The following is a 17,996-nucleotide window of genomic DNA, read 5'->3' on the forward strand; positions in this document are numbered from 1 at the left end:
AGTGCGTGTATACTCAGACTGGTAGAGAGTAACAGGAACACACACATGTGCGTGTATACTCAGACTGGTGGAAAATAACAGGAACACACACGAGTGCGTGTATACTCAGACTCGTGGAAAATAACAGGAACACACACGAGTGCGTGTATACTCAGACTCGTGGAAAATAACAGGAACACACATGAGGGCATGTATACTCAGACTGGTGGAAAATAACAGGAACACACACGAGTGCGTGTATACTCAGACTCGTGGAAAATAACAGGACACACACGTGTGCGTGTATACTCAGACTCGTGGAAAATAACAGGAACACACACGTGTGCGTGTATACTCAGACTCGTGGAAAATAACAGGAACACACATGAGGGCGTGTATACTCAGACTGGTGGAAAATAACAGGACACACACATGTGCGTGTATACTCAGACTCGTGGAAAATAACAGGAACACACACGAGTGCGTGTATACTCAGACTGGTGGAAAATAACAGGACACACACATGTGCGTGTATACTCAGACTCGTGGAAAATAACAGGAACACACACGAGTGCGTGTATACTCAGACTGGTAGAGAGTAACAGGAACACACACGAGTGCGTGTATACTCAGACTGGTGGAAAATAACAGGAACACACACGTGTGCGTGTATACTCAGACTGGTGGAAAATAACAGGAACACACACGTGTGAGTGTATACTCAGACTGGTAGAGAGTAACAGGAACACACACATGTGAGTGTATACTCAGACTGGTGGAAAATAACAGGAACACACACGAGTGTTCATGTATACTCAGGCTGGTGGAAAATTACAGGAACACACACGTGTGTGTATACTCAGACTGGTTGAAAATAACAGGAACACACACGAGGATGTGTATACTCAGACTGGTCTGGAAGGAGAATCACGGCAGTGTCTCTGGACAGATTACTGGCATTTTCACCAGCATTTTAACATTCTTTCCGTGACTGCTTACTGTTTCTGAATTGAGGGGAAGGAAATCTCTTTTAAAGAGTCCGCCTTGGAGGTACCTGGGTACGTGGAGTTTTATTACATTTTCTCTCTGCATACGTGCCCATTGAGAAATTCCCAAAAGCAAGAGAGAGGGTTTCCTGTTAGGCTGACCCAGAAAACAACAAGGAAACTCCTCTTGAGACCTGCAACCCCAGGGCAGCCCCCTGATGCTAAGACACAACTGTGTACAAAGTCTCTTACGCATGATTAGATTGAACCATATGAAATTGTCGATATTCAGCCAATTTTTTTTTAAACTAGAAAAACAGCCAAGAGTAAAGGATTTGTACTAGGCAGTTGTGGACCATGTCCCTAGTCATTCCTCTGGGCCTAAATGGTACCATCTGGGGACTTTGCCTGAAATTACAGAAGCCAATGTGAGTTCCAAAGAAGAGGTTAAAGGAAAGCGAAGAACAAAGTGGTTTGTAGGTTATTCAAAACCTGGGAGAGAGAAACCAACAGACACGTGTTTCTGCGCTATCCATGGTGCGGCACATATGTGAAATTTCAGGTTCACCCTCCCCACTTTTCGGCAGGTCACACGTTCACCTGCCTGAAAGACAAAGCTCAGGCCCACCAGGCTGAACAGGTGAGGCTGGGCTGGGCTGCAGGGAGCAGGACAGGCCAGGAGAGCTGTGGCTGGGCATCTGAGGGATACGCACTTGAGATGTAAACCTTTTACGTAAAGGAACGGTTGAGGGCAGCAACCACATACCACTGCGAGGATTAATCAGGTCTTACTGGGCAGGACAGACCCGAGGGGAGAGGGTCCCAGGCCGCCACCCGCCTTCTTTATTTGGGGAGTGAATCGACACGTTAGCCTTCGAGCAAGGTATTTTGATCCAGCTGACAAAGTGCCTGTGTGCAAGCAGATACTCTGTCCTTTCCCGTGTTCCTGCATTTGCTCCATCCCTGTCCTCTCCTCTTGGAGCCCCTGGTTACCGTGGGGATTACCTGCGCGGGGCTTGCTGTGCGGGGATAAGCCCCAGGAGGAAATGCATGTTTCATGACAGGTCGTGCTGGTGTGGTGGCCAAGACTTCAGACACTCGCCCCCAAGAGAAAAGCGTTTAAAGTCTGAAGGAAACACCATGGCCCTCTTCCTGGCTCCACACCCCACCTGTCTGTAGGCCGACCCCCAAGCACCTGTTTGTACACCTTCCCAGCCTGGGGATTTCTGTTACATCACACACGTGCGGTACACATCCAGCGGGCGGTAACAGAATTGTCTCCCTCACAGAAAACATGCCGCCGTGGACCTGAAGTCACTCCGCAGCTTCTGGAGCAAGCGGCCAGGTGCACGAGGGCCTGTGGGCTCCGTAACACAGGACCGACGATCAAGGGCCAGGAGAAAATGCACCTGAGGATCATGGTGAAGCCTGAGATGGACAGAGTGGCCAAGAGCGCGGACACGAGGCCAGGGCTGGCCTGCGGCACCGAGTGTGAAGGATGGACGGTGGTTACACCGACGTCACAGGCAGAGCCCCCTGATGGAAGCTCCCGGGCAAAGACCTTGAAACAGGCTGTCCCTCCAGAATGCCACTGGAACCTGACCCCGGGCCTCACCATAAGCCAGGGCTCATTTTCTGGCCTGCGGTCGACTGGTTCCCGCTTAGTGACACGGGGAAGCTCACACACACAGGACTCACTCAGAGCATCCCCATGCCTGCAGGGAGGAGCTGGGGAGCCCTGCTCCCTCCCTCAGGGGGTCTCCACGTGGCAAAGGTCACAGCTACGTGCCCCCAGTCCCCTGGTGAAGGACTCAGCGAGGGCTGCTGATCCTATGTGTGTCTTCTCAACGCAGCTCCACACTCAAAATTAAGAATATGAAGGGCCCAGAGGACTGCAGGAATGTGTGTGTGCGGGTGAGTGGGCAACTGCAGTTCTTTTACACACACACACACACACACACACACACACACACACACGCCTCTGAAAAACTTTGTGATGAATGAAACAGTGACAAAAGTGAAGCTTCCATACTCGGTGACCAGTTACTTGTCAAAAAATGACCTGAGCAATAACTGTCCAGCACTCATACAGTAGGATCCTTTTTCCCCAAACTACGTCCTATGCCAGATGCAAATATAAGCAACAGGTGAAACTAGACCCACTCTCACTTTATTTATCAGGTTTTAATTTTTTGGCTGTACCACGCGGCATGGGGGATCTTAGTTACCTGGCCAGGGATTGAACCCAGGCCTCCTGCAGTGGAAGCTTATAACCACTGGACCACCGGGCAAGTCCCTGGACCCACTCTTATTTAAAGGGACATGAGGGACACGGAGATCCCCTGGCCGGCCTTGGCCTTCCCTGCTCTCCATGCCTGTTCCTGTCCCACCTTGCCCCCACCCCCGGACTCTGGGGCTCCAAGGACCAGCCTGAAATACACTGACCGACAGGTGGTTATGGCACCCAGGAACAAGCTGTGGCAGAACTCTTGAGTAGAGTGAAAGGCTTAGGACTGAGAGGCACGGGGCCCAGGATGCAGACTGGAACGGACCCTTGAACCTGAGACCACAACGGCTCCGAGATTCACAGGCAGACGAGGAATAGATGCATAGAGGCTGCGGCGTTGCGGCCGCCCACGGGGCCCAGTCCCTCTGAGGACGGCAGGCCACGTGGACAAATCCCCCAGTGCGGGGACACCCGCTCCCCACCACGCGCCCCGGACTGAAGGCCCTGCTGTCCCAGGACATCAAGCAGTCTGGACGAGCAGAAGTGCCCACAAGAGTGAAAGACGAGCCTTTCCGGGTGAGACAGAAGAGCTGACAGAGGCAGGCCGGTGAGATGTTAAAAAGAAGACTTAGGGCTTAGCTGTCAGTTAACTTCAAAAGCCGACAGCCAACGAGAGGCCTAAATGAGTAACACCCCGGCACCAAGAGCAGGCGCTCCTGCTGGACTGCACCTGGACTACGACGTAAGGACTGTCACCTCGTCACCGGGGGGGTCCCTGGTCCTCAAGCGACGGCGTCTCACGAGGGTCGAGAGGGGGCCGCTGGCTCCTAGGAGGCAAGGGAAGAGACCACGTTAGACTCCATCTGGGGGCCCAGAACCTCCAAGCCCATGGCCAACGCAGGGAGGAAAGCTTCAGCTCAGCATCAGAGGGCGGACGAGGTCCCAACGTAGACGGAGCAGCATGGGTGGGGGGCGGTGCAGAGGGAAAGTGGGGGGGCACTGCTGAGGAGAACCCAGGAAACTGGACAAGACGGCCTCCAAACCAGGGGTCCCACCCCGCCACCGCTGCAAAGGTGGGGTCACGTCTCAAGTAAGAACAGCAGCAGAGCGTCGTCCAGACAGGCCACGCCCACACACCAAGGGCACAGAGCCGGCCTGTGCAGGCTCAGAGGCCCTGAGAGGGGCCAGCCGGGCAGTGAGTCCTCTTGGACACTGGCACTGAGACTTCCAGGTCAGCAGGGTCAGAGAGCCTCAGCTGCATCCTCCAGGGAACTCGGGACTCCAAGCTGTGACCATCCGCTCTCCTGCCCTCGCTGGGACCGTGGCATGGCTCCAGTACCCCATTCGGTTGGCACTAAGTACCCGCCGGCCCCAGGGACTTTGGGGCAGCCCCACACTGCTCCGATGTGGGCGGGCCCCGTCACCATGTGCCTGCGGTCCCAGAAGGAACGGGTACGGAGACGGCCAGTCTTCACGGGGCATCCAGGAAGAACCTCCTGGACGAGACGCATCGGGTCCTCTGTCTTCCCAGCCGCAGGGTTTCTACTCTGCCGTGCTCATGCCCTCACTCCCTCAGGAGCAGGAGAGGTTTGGTTATGATGCTTTGTGACCCCAGCGAGGATCAGCACCGAGCCAAACACACATGTGAAGTTGCTCACCAGCAGCTCCAATTTGTGGCTTCAGTGCAGCCAAGTTTCCAGCAGCTGGAATCACCTATTCCACCCCAACCAACACCTTTCATCTGTTCACCCTACACTAAGATGCCATTCTTTGCCACTTCCTCTTTTGCAGATGTTCAGACCTACAAAAAAGCTAGCGTATTTAGGGACTTTTCATCTACATATACCAACGCTGAACATTTTGCCACAGTCGCTCTATCGTTACGTACATGCACACTTTTCTCCCGAACCACTTGAGCGTGAGCTGCAGTAGCTACCGTGACACCTGACCTCTAAGTATTCTGATAGCCCACAAGGACGACACTCACCTACGTAACTCTTAATGCTGCTGTTACAGATAAGAAACCGAACATTCGCTTAGTAGCCTCCAAAACTCAGCCCATGATCAAATGCCCAAAATGGACAGTATACTGCCAGCTGTCTGTCATGTCCCAAGTACATGGGACAGTGGGAGAAGCGAAGGTGTGTGAGGCTCAGGTCACAGTACAGGGCGGGTGGACACACGGATCCTTCCCGGGGACTGACGCACCCACGAGTCTCTATCTCGGCCCCAGAGAAAGAGGCAACTCCACCTGGAGACCTCAGGAAAGGCTTCTGCCACAAGGGGATGCCATTCAGAAGACAGGTTTACCCGACATACACTGAGAGCAGGGACGGAACATAAAGACGGAGAGGCTAGAACCATGCCGCCCAACCCCGATGTCCAAGTCCTACTTCTGGGAACATGTGACTATAGCAGGCTACATGACAAGGAGGCTGCAGACGAACAGAGGAACCAGCTGACCTTTGGTGAGATGTTCTCCGGCAGGTCTGATGTAATTCCCAGCGTCCCTGAAGGATGGGGGCGTCCCGGTCAGAGGGGTGGGATGTGAGAGGCTCTAGGGGCACTGCCAGTCTCAACTGTCCAGGGCCAGGAGCCAAGGCAGGCAGGCAGCCTCAAGAAGCCGACAAAGGCAAGGCACTGGATTCTCCCTAGAGCTCTGAGAAGGTACACACCCTCCCAACACCTGGCCTGGAGCCCAGTGACACCTATTTTGGATTTCTGACCCACAGAACTGAAAATAGTAAGTTTGTGTTGTTTAAAGATTTTCTTTCTTTCTTTTTTTTTTTAATGTAGAGGCTTGAAACAAGGCTGGAATCCATCCAAGTGCTGGGGGCTGGGAACAAGTTATGGAGTCTGGCCGCCCAGAGCCATGATCAGATCTATATTTTAGGAGGAAAATCCTGGAATGAAAGGAACAGAATTGAGAAAGAAAACAAGTAATGGTGTTTGGGGACAATTATAAGATTTGAATTATCAAAAAAACACCTAGAATTGTGGAAAAGTTGGATCTGTCACAAGGTCTCAGTTGATGGTTTCCCAAGACTTAGGAGTTTTCTGAGGATACTGGTGGTGATACTAACAAATGTGTTTTTAGATAAACTAATACATGTGATGAGCTTCCCTGGTGGCTCAGACAGTAAAGAATCCATCTGCAATGCAGGAGACCCAGGTTCCATCCCTGGAGACCCAGGGTCGGGAAGATCCCCTGGAGAAGGGAATGGCAACCACTCCAGTATTCTGGCCTGGAGGAGCCCATGGACAGAGGAGCCTGGCTATAGTCCATGGGGTTGAAAAGAGTCAGACACACACTGATCCATACCACCCACATACGTAGAAGCTCCGTGGAGTTCTCCACAATCTTTAGGACCATAGTGGGTTCTGAGATCAAACAGTTTGAGAACCCCTGCTTTAGGGCTGCCCTAAGGTGTGGACACAGCCAGGCTGACACCTGCCCCCCAGGAAAGCCGCTCTCCAGCTTCCTCAGGCAGGGTGAAGCAGCCTGACTGAGGGCCTCCCCGCCCGTGTCTCCCTGTCAGAGCAGCAAAGCAGGTAAGGGATGTTCACCTTAAGTGCTAGAGAAAGGCTACCATACATTAAACCAGGCTGCGCCCACCAGGATTATTGGGACTGGCATGAACAGCAAGTAGACTCATCAGCACTGCTTTTCTCTACTCCAAGAATGTTCCAACCGATTTATTCTACTTCGGATTTAAAGTTTCACTTGCTAAAAGCAGGGTAGTGAGAATGCTACAACCACCTCAAAACTAAAGCATTTTATTTCACTTATTTCATCATAAATACAGCAGGCCACATTCCAATACCACCCTGGACAGGCTCCCAAGGGCACAAGTGTGATCACGACACCACATATCTATGCAACACGGGACACCCGCACACTGATGGGAAATGTGTTTACGCAAAATCACCTGGAAACATCAGTGAACACATTTCCACTGGATAATTTATCAATGAAGAGGAATCAGGCCTTCCCATTAGGTACATTGGTAGGAACTACTAAACAGGTTTTTTTGCTTTATCTTATTAAAGATGATACACAACGTTTTTTTGTTGGTATTATTCAGTTACTAAGTCGTGCCTGACTCTTTGCGACCCTGTGGACTGCAGCATGTCAGGCTTCCCTGTCCAGCTGAAGTAGCTGCTTGGCCTGTGAATGAGTCTGTGTTTTGTTCTCCAAGCCACAGGTGTCTTGAGTGTCAGACACAGTTGTGGAAACCAGGGACGCAGCAGTGAACTCAAGAGACCAAAACTCCTGCCTCTGAGAGTTTATGTACCTCTTATGATTGGAACATCTTTGAAACACATGGATGGATGAAATATCAACAGGAAGAACATGTTTCTGATTCATTAAAGCAATTCCATGAAATTATTAGAAATAAGATGAGCCCCAAATACACAAGCCAGCACTCCATGCCACCAGGTCAGATCTGAGGGTCATGGTAAGGAATGAAGCTACAGAAACATAGTTCAAGGCCTCAGGGGGGCTTCTGACAAGTCTTCTGACTCCAGCCAAGTACCACAGCCAGAAGCCCACGGAACAGACAAGCAACACCCAAGGGGATGCGCAGGGGACAGGATCCTGGAAGCGGAGCATCTTTCGCTTGAAAAAGCAGACGTTAATTAAATTTTTCCTTTGGCGTGAAAAGTTTTGAAATTCCAGCATGAGATTCCTGTTTGTTAAAGGGAGCATGGGCAAAGAGGCTGGTGAGCACTGAGAAGGAGTTAATATCCTTCCTGGTCCAGGAGAGAGGGGATGATGGGCTCAAAGCCCAAGTGCTGGACAGAGGCCTCAGGGTCTCCAGAACCGGGGCGGGGTGCCCTCCAGGCACCACCCAGGATCCAAAACTGTCCTCTGAGACCCTCGCAGTTTGTCCTGCTTTCCTTTAGGACGCTGTGGGACGGGCACCGTGGGGGATGCGTCCAGAACTGACATCACGGCAGCTGCGCTTGCCAGAGCCTCGTGCTGGTGACTCCACAGGGCCTTCCCGACCACAGGAACCTGGGAGCCATCCCCTCTGTCCTGAGCCTGCCAGCCTTGAGGCTCTGCCTTTGGGATTAACCCAGAAACGAGCAGACTGTAGTAACTGAGATAATACACTCGCGAGGGCAGACCTGGCCAGGACCGGGAACCCAAGTGCTCTCTGCACACTGTGGCCCCTGCCCTCCCCCGACCCACGCCGCCTGCCACCCGCCTCTCCACCATGGCAGGACCACACGCACTCACTCACAGGTTCTCAGTGAGAAAGGACAGGCTCCCACCTGAGGACGTGGGGTGGGGGCGCATGAGGACAGGGCGTCTGACTGCTGTTACTGGTGGTTTCCCAGAGAAACTCAGGGAGCAGGCTCCAGTGTCCAATCTCCCCCAGGTTCTGGTGTCCACCCTGACGCCACCTTTATTTGGGGCCGATACCACTTCCTGCCCACCCTCTAAGGCAGCGACAACACTTATGCATAAAAGCCGTTTGAAGGACCTTACAACATATATAGATGCCTGTGGTTCTACAATGCCTACGGGGGAAAAAAATTACAAACTCTAAAGGAAATGTGGTCAAGGAAGCAGCAAGATGTCCATCCAACTCCCAACCCTGCGATAATTAAAATCACTGCAGCCTTTTCTGGAGCAAGGAAAGCCCCAAATCTGATGATTCACCCTCTCTCTGAGATGAGAGATACTTCACAATAAGATGACCGAGTCTTCCCCGACTGCATGCTGTCGAGGAGGGGAAACCCGCCTCACAGTGTGGAGCTGTGAGCGAGTGCTCCGCAGATGTGTTTATTTTTAATGAATTGGTTTTTAAAAATCTTTCAAAGTTATGTTTTAAAATTTAAAAACCTACAAACAATTCTGGGGATAAGCACGTATTCACAAAGAAACCAAAACCGTGTCCCCAAACCAAGACAGAATTACTAAGAAGCAGGCAGATTGAGGGAAAAAAGTAAAAGATGAAAAAAACGAACTGATGACTAAGCTCCACTCCTTACAGCGGTTCTAAGACTGAACCTGGTCTTGAAGACGCGTGGGAGCGTGCTCACTGAGAGTCACATGAGATGCTCAGAAGTCAGCGGGGATGGGCTGCTGGGAGGCACCCCCACCCCCAAGAGAGAAAGGAACCAGGCAGCATCTCCCACTGATGCTTCACAGGTGCGGTGTGAGGCTCAGAGCAGGTAAGAAGCTCAAGCTATTCTCAGGCTCCACTGCTGCCACTCTTGTTATGAAGAGGTCATTGCATCAGAGTCCGAGTGGGAAGGAGGACCCCGGACTCTGAGATTCTGGATGAGCACAGAGGAGGCGGGGACAGCAGCTTCAGCCCCAGAAACGCTCCACCTGCCAGCCTGCAGCCAGCCTCAATTTGTTAACACCTGAGAATCCAAGTAACAGAATCTTAGACTGTACGACTTGGACAGGACCAAATGGCCGCCTGATGCAGAAGTCCTTGTGGACTGTAAAAGGAAAAAGTGAGCAGGGCAGGAAACGGGTGGCGGGGAGAGAGAGGAAGAGGGGCATAGAAAGCATGCAGGTTTTCCATTCAGTCATTTCCCTCCAACACTGCAAACACGCTCAGCAGCCAGCCTCTGAACTCCACCGCTGGCCCAGCAAAGATGGGCATGCATCTGGGGGTCAGGTGTCTCCCCAACGAGGACAGCAGCATCGTGACGGCTGACATTTTCGTGAAGTGCCTACTTTCTCCCACTCGAACACAATTCCACTTCCAGAAAAGCAGCTTCATAAAGTAGGGAGAAACGCGGAGTTGTGGCTCAAACCTCTGCTAAGCTGACTAAACCTGCTCTGATGCTTCCGAAACTCTACGTGAGACTTATCATAGGTCGCCCGGGGCGACAGGCCATAATGTAATTACAGTAAAATCAGACACAGGGACGTTCCTCCCACTGAGCAAACCATCAGAGGCAATGGAAAGAAGAGAAATGGTCTCTGAAGACAACCTGCCTGGGTTTTGACCCCCAAGTACCTGACTGACCTCTTGCAGGTTACTCTGAATGCCTACTTCCCCACTTCTGCAATGAGGAAGCCACTGTCGAGCTCACAGAATTGCTTAAAAATAATTAGAAATTGAGATTATTATCCCTATAGCTACATCAAGCACTTCTTAAAAATCAATGAATCTTTAGGGAGACTTTCTCTGAATAAGGGACATAAGAAGAAATACTTCCTCTTTGCTCCCTAGTTCTTCCAACTGCACAGGCTCCTGGCTGGCACTCTGGAACTTCTAGCCCAAACAGCTACGTGAGCAACACCAACAGACACACGCAGCCGGGGGAGCCGCTATTTAAAGACATCCTCCCATTTAAGTGAACAGCCATTTGACTGTGAATATCAGCCCTTACTGATATTCAGTCAGGCTTCTCCAGTGGCTCAGTTGGTAAAGAATCTGCCTGCAGTGCAGGAGACCCAGGTTCGATCCCTGGGTCGGGAAGATCCCCTGAAGAAGGAAATAACAACCCACTCCAGTATTCTCGCCTGGAGAATCCGATAGACAGAGAGGCCAGGCAGGCTACAGTCTGTGGGATCGCAGAGAGTCAGACATGACTGAGCGATTAACTTTCACTTTCTCATTAGTCCTTCCAAGGCGTGTCACTATTTTCAAAGAATCAGCTCATGAATGAGCTGTCAGGTCGACAATGACGCCTGTTCTGAGTCTGGACATTTGTGGCTTCTGTCTGCCAGTGACTTACCCCAAAGAGTTTAATAAAGCAGCATCTTTGCCAGTGAGGAAGTGACGTGCTGCTGGAAAGGTGAAAGGGCTGCTCAGGAAGAATATGAACACAATATGAAAACTGCAGGGCTTTCTCCAAAACAAGCGGCCGGGAGGAGGCCTAGGGAACCTCAGGATGGAGTTGTCGGGGTGGGCCGGGGGAGCCGGGCCAGGCATCCGGGCCAGGAAGGGGCATGAGGAACACGGAGTCCCAGGCGAGCGGGCGGAGGGAGCCAAGGTTGGGGCGCCCACAGTCCAGGCCGCCCCACAAGATCTCCTCTGACTTGATGATGGGTCCCCCGTAAACACACACTTTGGCCCCACATGGATACACTCTCCTGAGACTCAGAAAACACAACCCCCCATGCCTCTATGCTCAGGATTCCCTGAGGTGCCCTGCCAGGGCCCAGGGAGACCTGGGCATGACCAGGAAAACATGCCCGAGTACGGGGAGGATGGCGTCCCCCCACCACACTGGGTGGGCCCCCCAGGAGGAGACAGCAGCCCCCGCTCCTGGTTCCTGGGTAGCCTCAGCAAGGTGCCCCTTCCTGCCCTCTTAACCAACATCTCCTGTCTTTGAGACCCTATGGTCTGGGGCCAAGAGCCCTTCACCTGTTCTCACTCTCAGAGGGCAGTGGGCAGGCTCACGACTAACCCATCACTTTGCCAGATCAAAGCCAAAGCCACTTCCTCCCCTGGGGCCCAAGAGATGGTGCCTATTGTGTCATCAGAGCCTAGGAGGGGAACGTGGTGATGATGGCACAAGGTGAATGGGCTGAATGCCACTGAAATATGTACTTCAAAATGTACAACAGAAAATACGTACGATTCAAAAACTGGAGAGATTCCTCAAAAAATCAGAGTCGTCGCCAGAGGGCCCAACCGCTCCTAGATATCTAACCAAGATAAACAAAAGCCTATAAAAACACTTTTATACACTAATTTGCAGACAGATGTTCATAGCTGCACTTTTCACGATGGCTGAAAAGTGGCTAAACCACCCCAAAGCCCATCAGCTCATAAGTGGATAAACAAAATGTAGTGTATCCATTTGTTGTCCTTCAGTCACTAAGTTGCGTCCAACTCTTTGCAACCCCATGGACTACAACATGCCAGGCTTCCCTGTCCTTCACTAGCTCACGGAGTTTGCTCAAATTCAGGTCCACTGAATCAGGGATGCTATCCACACGAGGGAACATTATGCAGCCGTAAAAAGGAATGGACGTGGATGAGGAACAACAACATGGATGAACCTTGAAAGCATTATGCTAAGTGCAAGAAGCCAGTCACAAAAGGCCACAGGCTGTGTCAGCTCAGGTACATGAAAAAACCCAGAATAAAGACAGAGAGGAGATGAGGGCTTGCCTGAGTGGGTGATGAAAATGTTCTGAAATTGTGGGAATGGTTGCCCAACTGTGGATACAGTAAAGCCACTGAATTTGTACTTCAAATGGACGAACTTTATGCTGTTAAATTACATTCAGTAAAGCTGTCAAAAGACAAGAGGCACCCAATTCACAAGAAAAGCCAGGTATGGCTTTTCTATCAAAGGTGGCCAAGCAGACCCTGCACCCTCTATACACGTTCAGTTGCACAAGCAGCACTGTGTCCCCCATATTTTAATTCTGCTTCAAGCCAAAACTCTGCCACTTCCCCCCAAAATCAGTAATTATAGCTCTGGCTGTAGCTGGTAGGACAACCTCTACTCTATCTGCACAAGCCACTTATACGTAGCAGTCATTTTGCTCCGAGAGCTTCACGAACGTGGACTTGGCTCCTGTTCCATGAGCCCTCCCTACACTGCACTCCCTCGTCCTTCATTCTGTGACAACTGAACACAAGCTCTAGTTTCAATCCAGAGCTTAAGATTTCATGGCGACAGGGCACAGGATAATACGACCGGGGATGCCTGCAGGAAAGGTTGGTCTAAGTGATACACACGGTTTAAGATTCCAGCTCACACAGGGCCCGGGCTTCCCTGGTGGTTCAGACAGTAAAGAATCTGCCTGCAATGCAGGAGACGGCGGGTTAGATCCCTGTGTCGGGAAGACACCCCTGGAGAAGGGAATGGTAGCCCACTCCAGTATTCTTGCCTGGGAAAATCTCATGGACAGAGGAGCCTGGCAGGCTACAGTCCGTGGGGTCGCAACAGTCGGACATGACTGAGTGACTAACACCTTTCACACAGGGTCCAGGGGAGAGGGGATCCCTCTCCCTCTGTGTGTGACTATGGTCCAGGACCTCAGAGAAACCACCAATTTAATAAAGAATTAGCAGAAAGGAGACAATCATCAGGCAGCAAAAAAATCTAACCAGGTCTCTAAGCACCAGCAGAGTATTTTCTAAGACGGTCAAGGTGCACCACCAGGGCAAACAAACCACCCGAGAGGCGGGGACGACACACCCAGCTTGAGAAGCTGCAAGGAAGAACGCACGGGAGGCCAACTGGGGGCCGCTTCCCAAGCTGAGCGTTCAGCGTGCTGGCAAGGCTGGGTCACAGCCCTGTCTGCCGACTCTGCAACACCAGACGCCCACCTTACTCTCGAAAATGCCCACAGGGGCTCATGATTCCTTACAACAACACAGTGCAGGATGAAGATGTCTAAGAGATCTTCGATTGAATTTAATAAAACCTGAGCAGCTGGTATGTCACAGACACGGCCCAGTTACATGACGTGAATTAGGCTGACACCAAGAAGAGGTGGGGATGGGGCGGGGGGTGGAGGCGGGGGCAGAAGGTTCCCTGAGGCGACACAGCAGCCTCCCCCCGCCAGCCGCCACAGCCTCACTCACACGCCGCACCGCCTGGACAGGCCCACAGGGTGCACACCCCCCTGGCAGCTCCAGCCTACGTGTGAACCCCTGGGCAGGTGTGGTCGCCACGTCTTCACCACACGGGAGACCCCGTGAGCTCAGACAAGCACCAGTCCCCCGTTCCCCGAGGGAAAGACTCTTCTGTGTTGGTTTCACCCCCTGAAAACGGGGCAGAGTGTCTTCAGTTCAGTCGCTCAGTCGCATCTGACTCTGCAACCCCATGGACTGCAGCACGCCAGGCCTCCCTGTCCATCACCGACTCCTGGAGCTCACTCAGACTCATGTCCATCGAGTCGGTGATGCCAACCAGCCATCTCATCCTCTGTCGTCCCCTTCTCCTCCTGCCTTCAAGTCTTCCAGTCTCACCCCTCTGATTTGGCGCCCTGCCCACCCACCCCGCCTTGCTCCCCGTTGTGAAGCCCAGAGACCAGAGGTGAGAGAGGTTAAAGTCTCGGACAAAACTGGGTTCAGAACACGGCGGGTGAGTGACTTGGTCTCTGTGGGCTCCCTTTTTCCCCACTGAAGGCTGAGGCCAGTCCTGGTCCTGGTCACCTCCCAGCCGGGGCAGGGTGGGGAGGAAGGGGTTAACACCACGGTGCCCGGAGCACAGCTGGCACACCAGCGCCGTCATGAGCACCTTCTTCATCCGTGTGGGATCTCACCAGCAGCCCCCGTGCAAGGTGCACAGGAGGGTAAGCAGGTCCTCCAAGCGATACCTGTTCTAGTCTCTGACGGGGTTCCGTAACTGACTAAGCGCTGTGCAAACACGCGGTTTAAAAAACAAAATTAACCTTATTGTTTGACGTGTTTCCCTCTGTACCTGTTTAGATAGTTGCAGGTTTAAGGGCTACTGCCTCAAAATAGGTAAACTGACTTAAAACTATTAAGAATATATATACAACGACATGAACTGTGTGAAGAAATGGATATACACATTATAATCAGTATTGAGTTTAGAACCACTGACTTTTATTTCTGGATCTGTAAACATCTCGGGTTCCACAGGGCTGACAGCCGCAGGGTCTGCGGCACGTGGGTCCGGGGCTGGCCGTGGCAGTGGCCCTCCTGGTCCCCGCTGTCCTTTAGGGGCCGGGACCCGCTCGGGCGCCCCCTTCACAGGTGATGGGTCAGATGGCTCACCTGTGAAGGGGGCTGTGGGGCTGAGACCACTCCACCCAGGGGCCTCTTCGCCTATCTGGCCCTTGGGCCCAATCTGGCCGTTTTAGGAAACAAGATGCTCTGTTTCACCTGCTCTCGGCCACATCCACCGTGAACCCCGGCGGAAAGCGATGCCCCAGTCATGAGGCCGCTTTCCTCCTGCCAGGAGGTCTGGACGCTCACAAAGCCCTGTGGTTTGTTTTGCCAAACTGCACATACATTGAATGGAAATGTTTGTTTTCTGTGTCCCGCTTTACGTCTCTGCAAACAAGTGATTAAAGAGTAATTTCAAGGGCATTTTTTCCGCTCATCCCCTCTAACCTGGTGACGTCAGGCTGCTCCACTTCCTGCCTTTTAACTTATGTTTCTGTCGGCGTACCATCCACTCTTCTTTGTTGACCTTTCCATGCACAGCATTGCTTCAAAACCCTTCTTCAAAGGAGAAGTCAGCGTGAAATGTCACCAGGAAGAGTGCCAGATGGCCAGTGGCCAGGGGCACCAGCTCCAGAGCTGAGCCGACCTGTGACTCGGGCACCAAAGGCAGGAGGCTGGACCCCTGGACCTACCACCGGCCACACCCACCCCCAGAGAAGCCCGGTCCACCAGCCCAGACCCCCCGGGACCCTCCATCCAAGAGCTGCTCACAGAGCATCCACCGCACGCACGCACGCACGCACGCACGCACGCACGCACGCACGCACGCCCTGTTAGGAAATGCAGGCGACAGAGAAAGCTCTGGGCTCCCTGTTCTGGAGGTTCGTTTCACAGAGAGAAAGGATCTGTTTAAAGAAATGTACAGAGGGAACACATGGGAGGATTTCCAAAAGGTGGGGGGGCGGGGGGGGAGGCTGGAAGAAACCAGTAAGGTTACTGCACAGAAGAAAAGACGGCTGAGACAGGGCAGTGGGGGAGGAAGGACACAGAGGATGCGCTAAACCACTGATACTGGAGGCAAGAAACGGAAATGCGGCCAAGGCAACTGACGTCTCAAGCCCGGGAGACGGAGGACTAGAAAAAGGCAACGTCGGGAGTACATTTCAGGTGCAAAAACCTGAGTTCCTGCATTCCAGGCGAGGGTGAGACCCACACAGGATGCTGTGACCTGCCGTTCTGGCTCCCCAGTCCCCTCCGCTCTGGTTTGTAAAATACAAGTGATCGGAGGCACGTGATAACCATGTGGTCGCCACATGGGGGCCCTAAGCAGCCGACTCCCCTGACGTGGAGAAAGGGGTGTGACTCCGTGTGCCCCCTGGGGCCCCACCCTCCCCCCTCCAAACAAGGCCGGGCCACAGGCGGGATGCCACTCACACCAGCCTGTCACATGAGCAAGGACGAGTAATGGGTGTGCCCCAAGTGTATCATGACTTGGTTCTACATACCACCCGTAAATTCTTTTTCAGTATTAAAAAAGTGAATACTAAAATGCATCCATTGATTGTCTACAACTCAAGTTTCTCTGCATGTCCAAATTTAACTGAGCATCTGACCAGTCTTCTTATTTGCTCAGCCTGGTGACCCCTAGCCTGGCTCCTGACAGCACACGAGTGGGTCTAATTAGGAAAGACTGGCTAAAAGCGGGCAGTTTCAGGAGGGACGAAGATAGCTGCTAAGAGCCTGCCATCCTCTCTAGTCGGCTTAATCACAGAAACAGGTCCTAGGCCAGCGGCCCGCATCTTCGCAGCATCTGCAGGGAACCAACCCCCCGGAACGTGGCCCACAAGGGTCAGCACTTGGGTGACTCGGCCAAGAGCCCGTGGCAGCCGACCAACATCTGCTGAGTGAGCGAATGAGGGAGTGAATGAGCAAATCTGGACTTCTCAAAGAACTTGTTCAATGAAATTTGAAATCTCATTTAATCATCAAAAAATCCAAGTCTAGGGTAAATCCTCCACTCCCTGGCACACCTCACCAGGGCAGCTGATATTCTTTGCTCTTTAACCAGTTTGTCAGCTGAGAATTATTTGTACTACAAGTTACAAGTGTCTGTGCTGGGTCTAAACCAAACAAACGAAGCTGAAACACCTGGTCGCCCACCCGACGGAGCACCTGTTAGGATTCACACGCAGAGCCGAGGAGCAAGGCCACTCCCTCCCAGACAAGAGAGAACCTTGGTCCCAAAACGTTTTTTTTCCTACGGTCCTTTGTGTGACCATTGTAGCTGGTCTTTAGTTACGGGAGCGCTTAATCAAACAAACATCTGAGAACACCACAATTTTATTTATACATGAAAGTATTATTCAACCCTGTTCTGATTTCCCTTGCTCTGGCTTGGAAAGTGTCCCAAGGACGCCCTAGCCAAACAAGAAACTTCAAAAAAAAAAAGAGGACGACATATATTTTTAAAAGAGAGTACTGCACACTGTTTCCCAGATAAATCCCTGGTGTATTTTGAGTATTTTATAAAGAAACTTTGGCTCTGCAACTATGAACTTCCCATTCTGCTAACAGACCAATAACTTAGGGTTTACAGACACATTCGAACCTGGACAGTGGACGCTGGGTGGAGCCCTGGGATACGATTCACCTGGTGTCCGGCAAAACTGCTCTTGCTTCTGCTGCTAAATGTTCAAGTATTTCATGATGAGGTTTAAAAAAAAAATGGCTAAAAGCGAGTTTAATGTATAAATCGAGCCAAAGGTTTTTCATACCAATGTCTGAAGTTAAAATTCAAAGGGGGTCTATGCTGTTAGTATAGTAACGTTGTCTTTTTAGACTCAGCCCAAAAGAACCAATCTCTGTCCTCACGTGGGGGACTCAGGTGCCAGCTCTGACCATCCCCCTGCTGCCCTGCAACCTCCATTCTGAGCTGGAGATACACGTTTATCATTAATTTTCAGCAAACCTCATCAAGGCTCTGTGCTGCCTAGAGTTGCCGTGAATAAGAGCAAACATTTGTAGGAAGGGCCGAGGCAAGGAACACAAGACTCTCTTCGACCGGGGCAAAGGCCCACACGACCATCTCAGTCCATCTCAGGGGTTGGTCATGCACCATGTCACTGCTTCCTGGGGCCCCAGGCCCTGCTTAAGGCTAACAACACCGATCTCAGATCAGACCTACAGGACCTCCCGGGGCTGCAGGATGCAGGCTTGGAAGCCATC

At 52.1% G+C, this 17,996-nt stretch overlaps 1 protein-coding gene across 3 annotated transcripts in view; it reads right to left on the minus strand.

Annotated features, from left to right (window-relative positions):
• Nucleotides 1-17,996, minus strand: part of SLC7A1 (solute carrier family 7 member 1) — a 61,755-nt gene that overhangs the window by 26,909 nt on the left and 16,850 nt on the right. For 2 of the 3 annotated variants that reach the window (XM_018056610.1, XM_018056609.1), the window contains one exon: nucleotides 3,923-4,019. Coding sequence is in view for 1 of the 3 variants with exons in the window: in XM_018056608.1 (XP_017912097.1) it covers nucleotides 3,949-4,019 (71 nt within the window). In the remaining 2 variants the exon portion in view is untranslated. The remainder of the gene's footprint in view (nucleotides 1-3,922; nucleotides 4,020-17,996) is intronic. The other variant, XM_018056608.1, reaches the window with a different exon arrangement.

Source organism: Capra hircus, chromosome 12 (genome assembly GCF_001704415.2).
Source record: "Capra hircus breed San Clemente chromosome 12, ASM170441v1, whole genome shotgun sequence".
Taxonomy (NCBI): Eukaryota; Metazoa; Chordata; class Mammalia; order Artiodactyla; family Bovidae; genus Capra; species Capra hircus.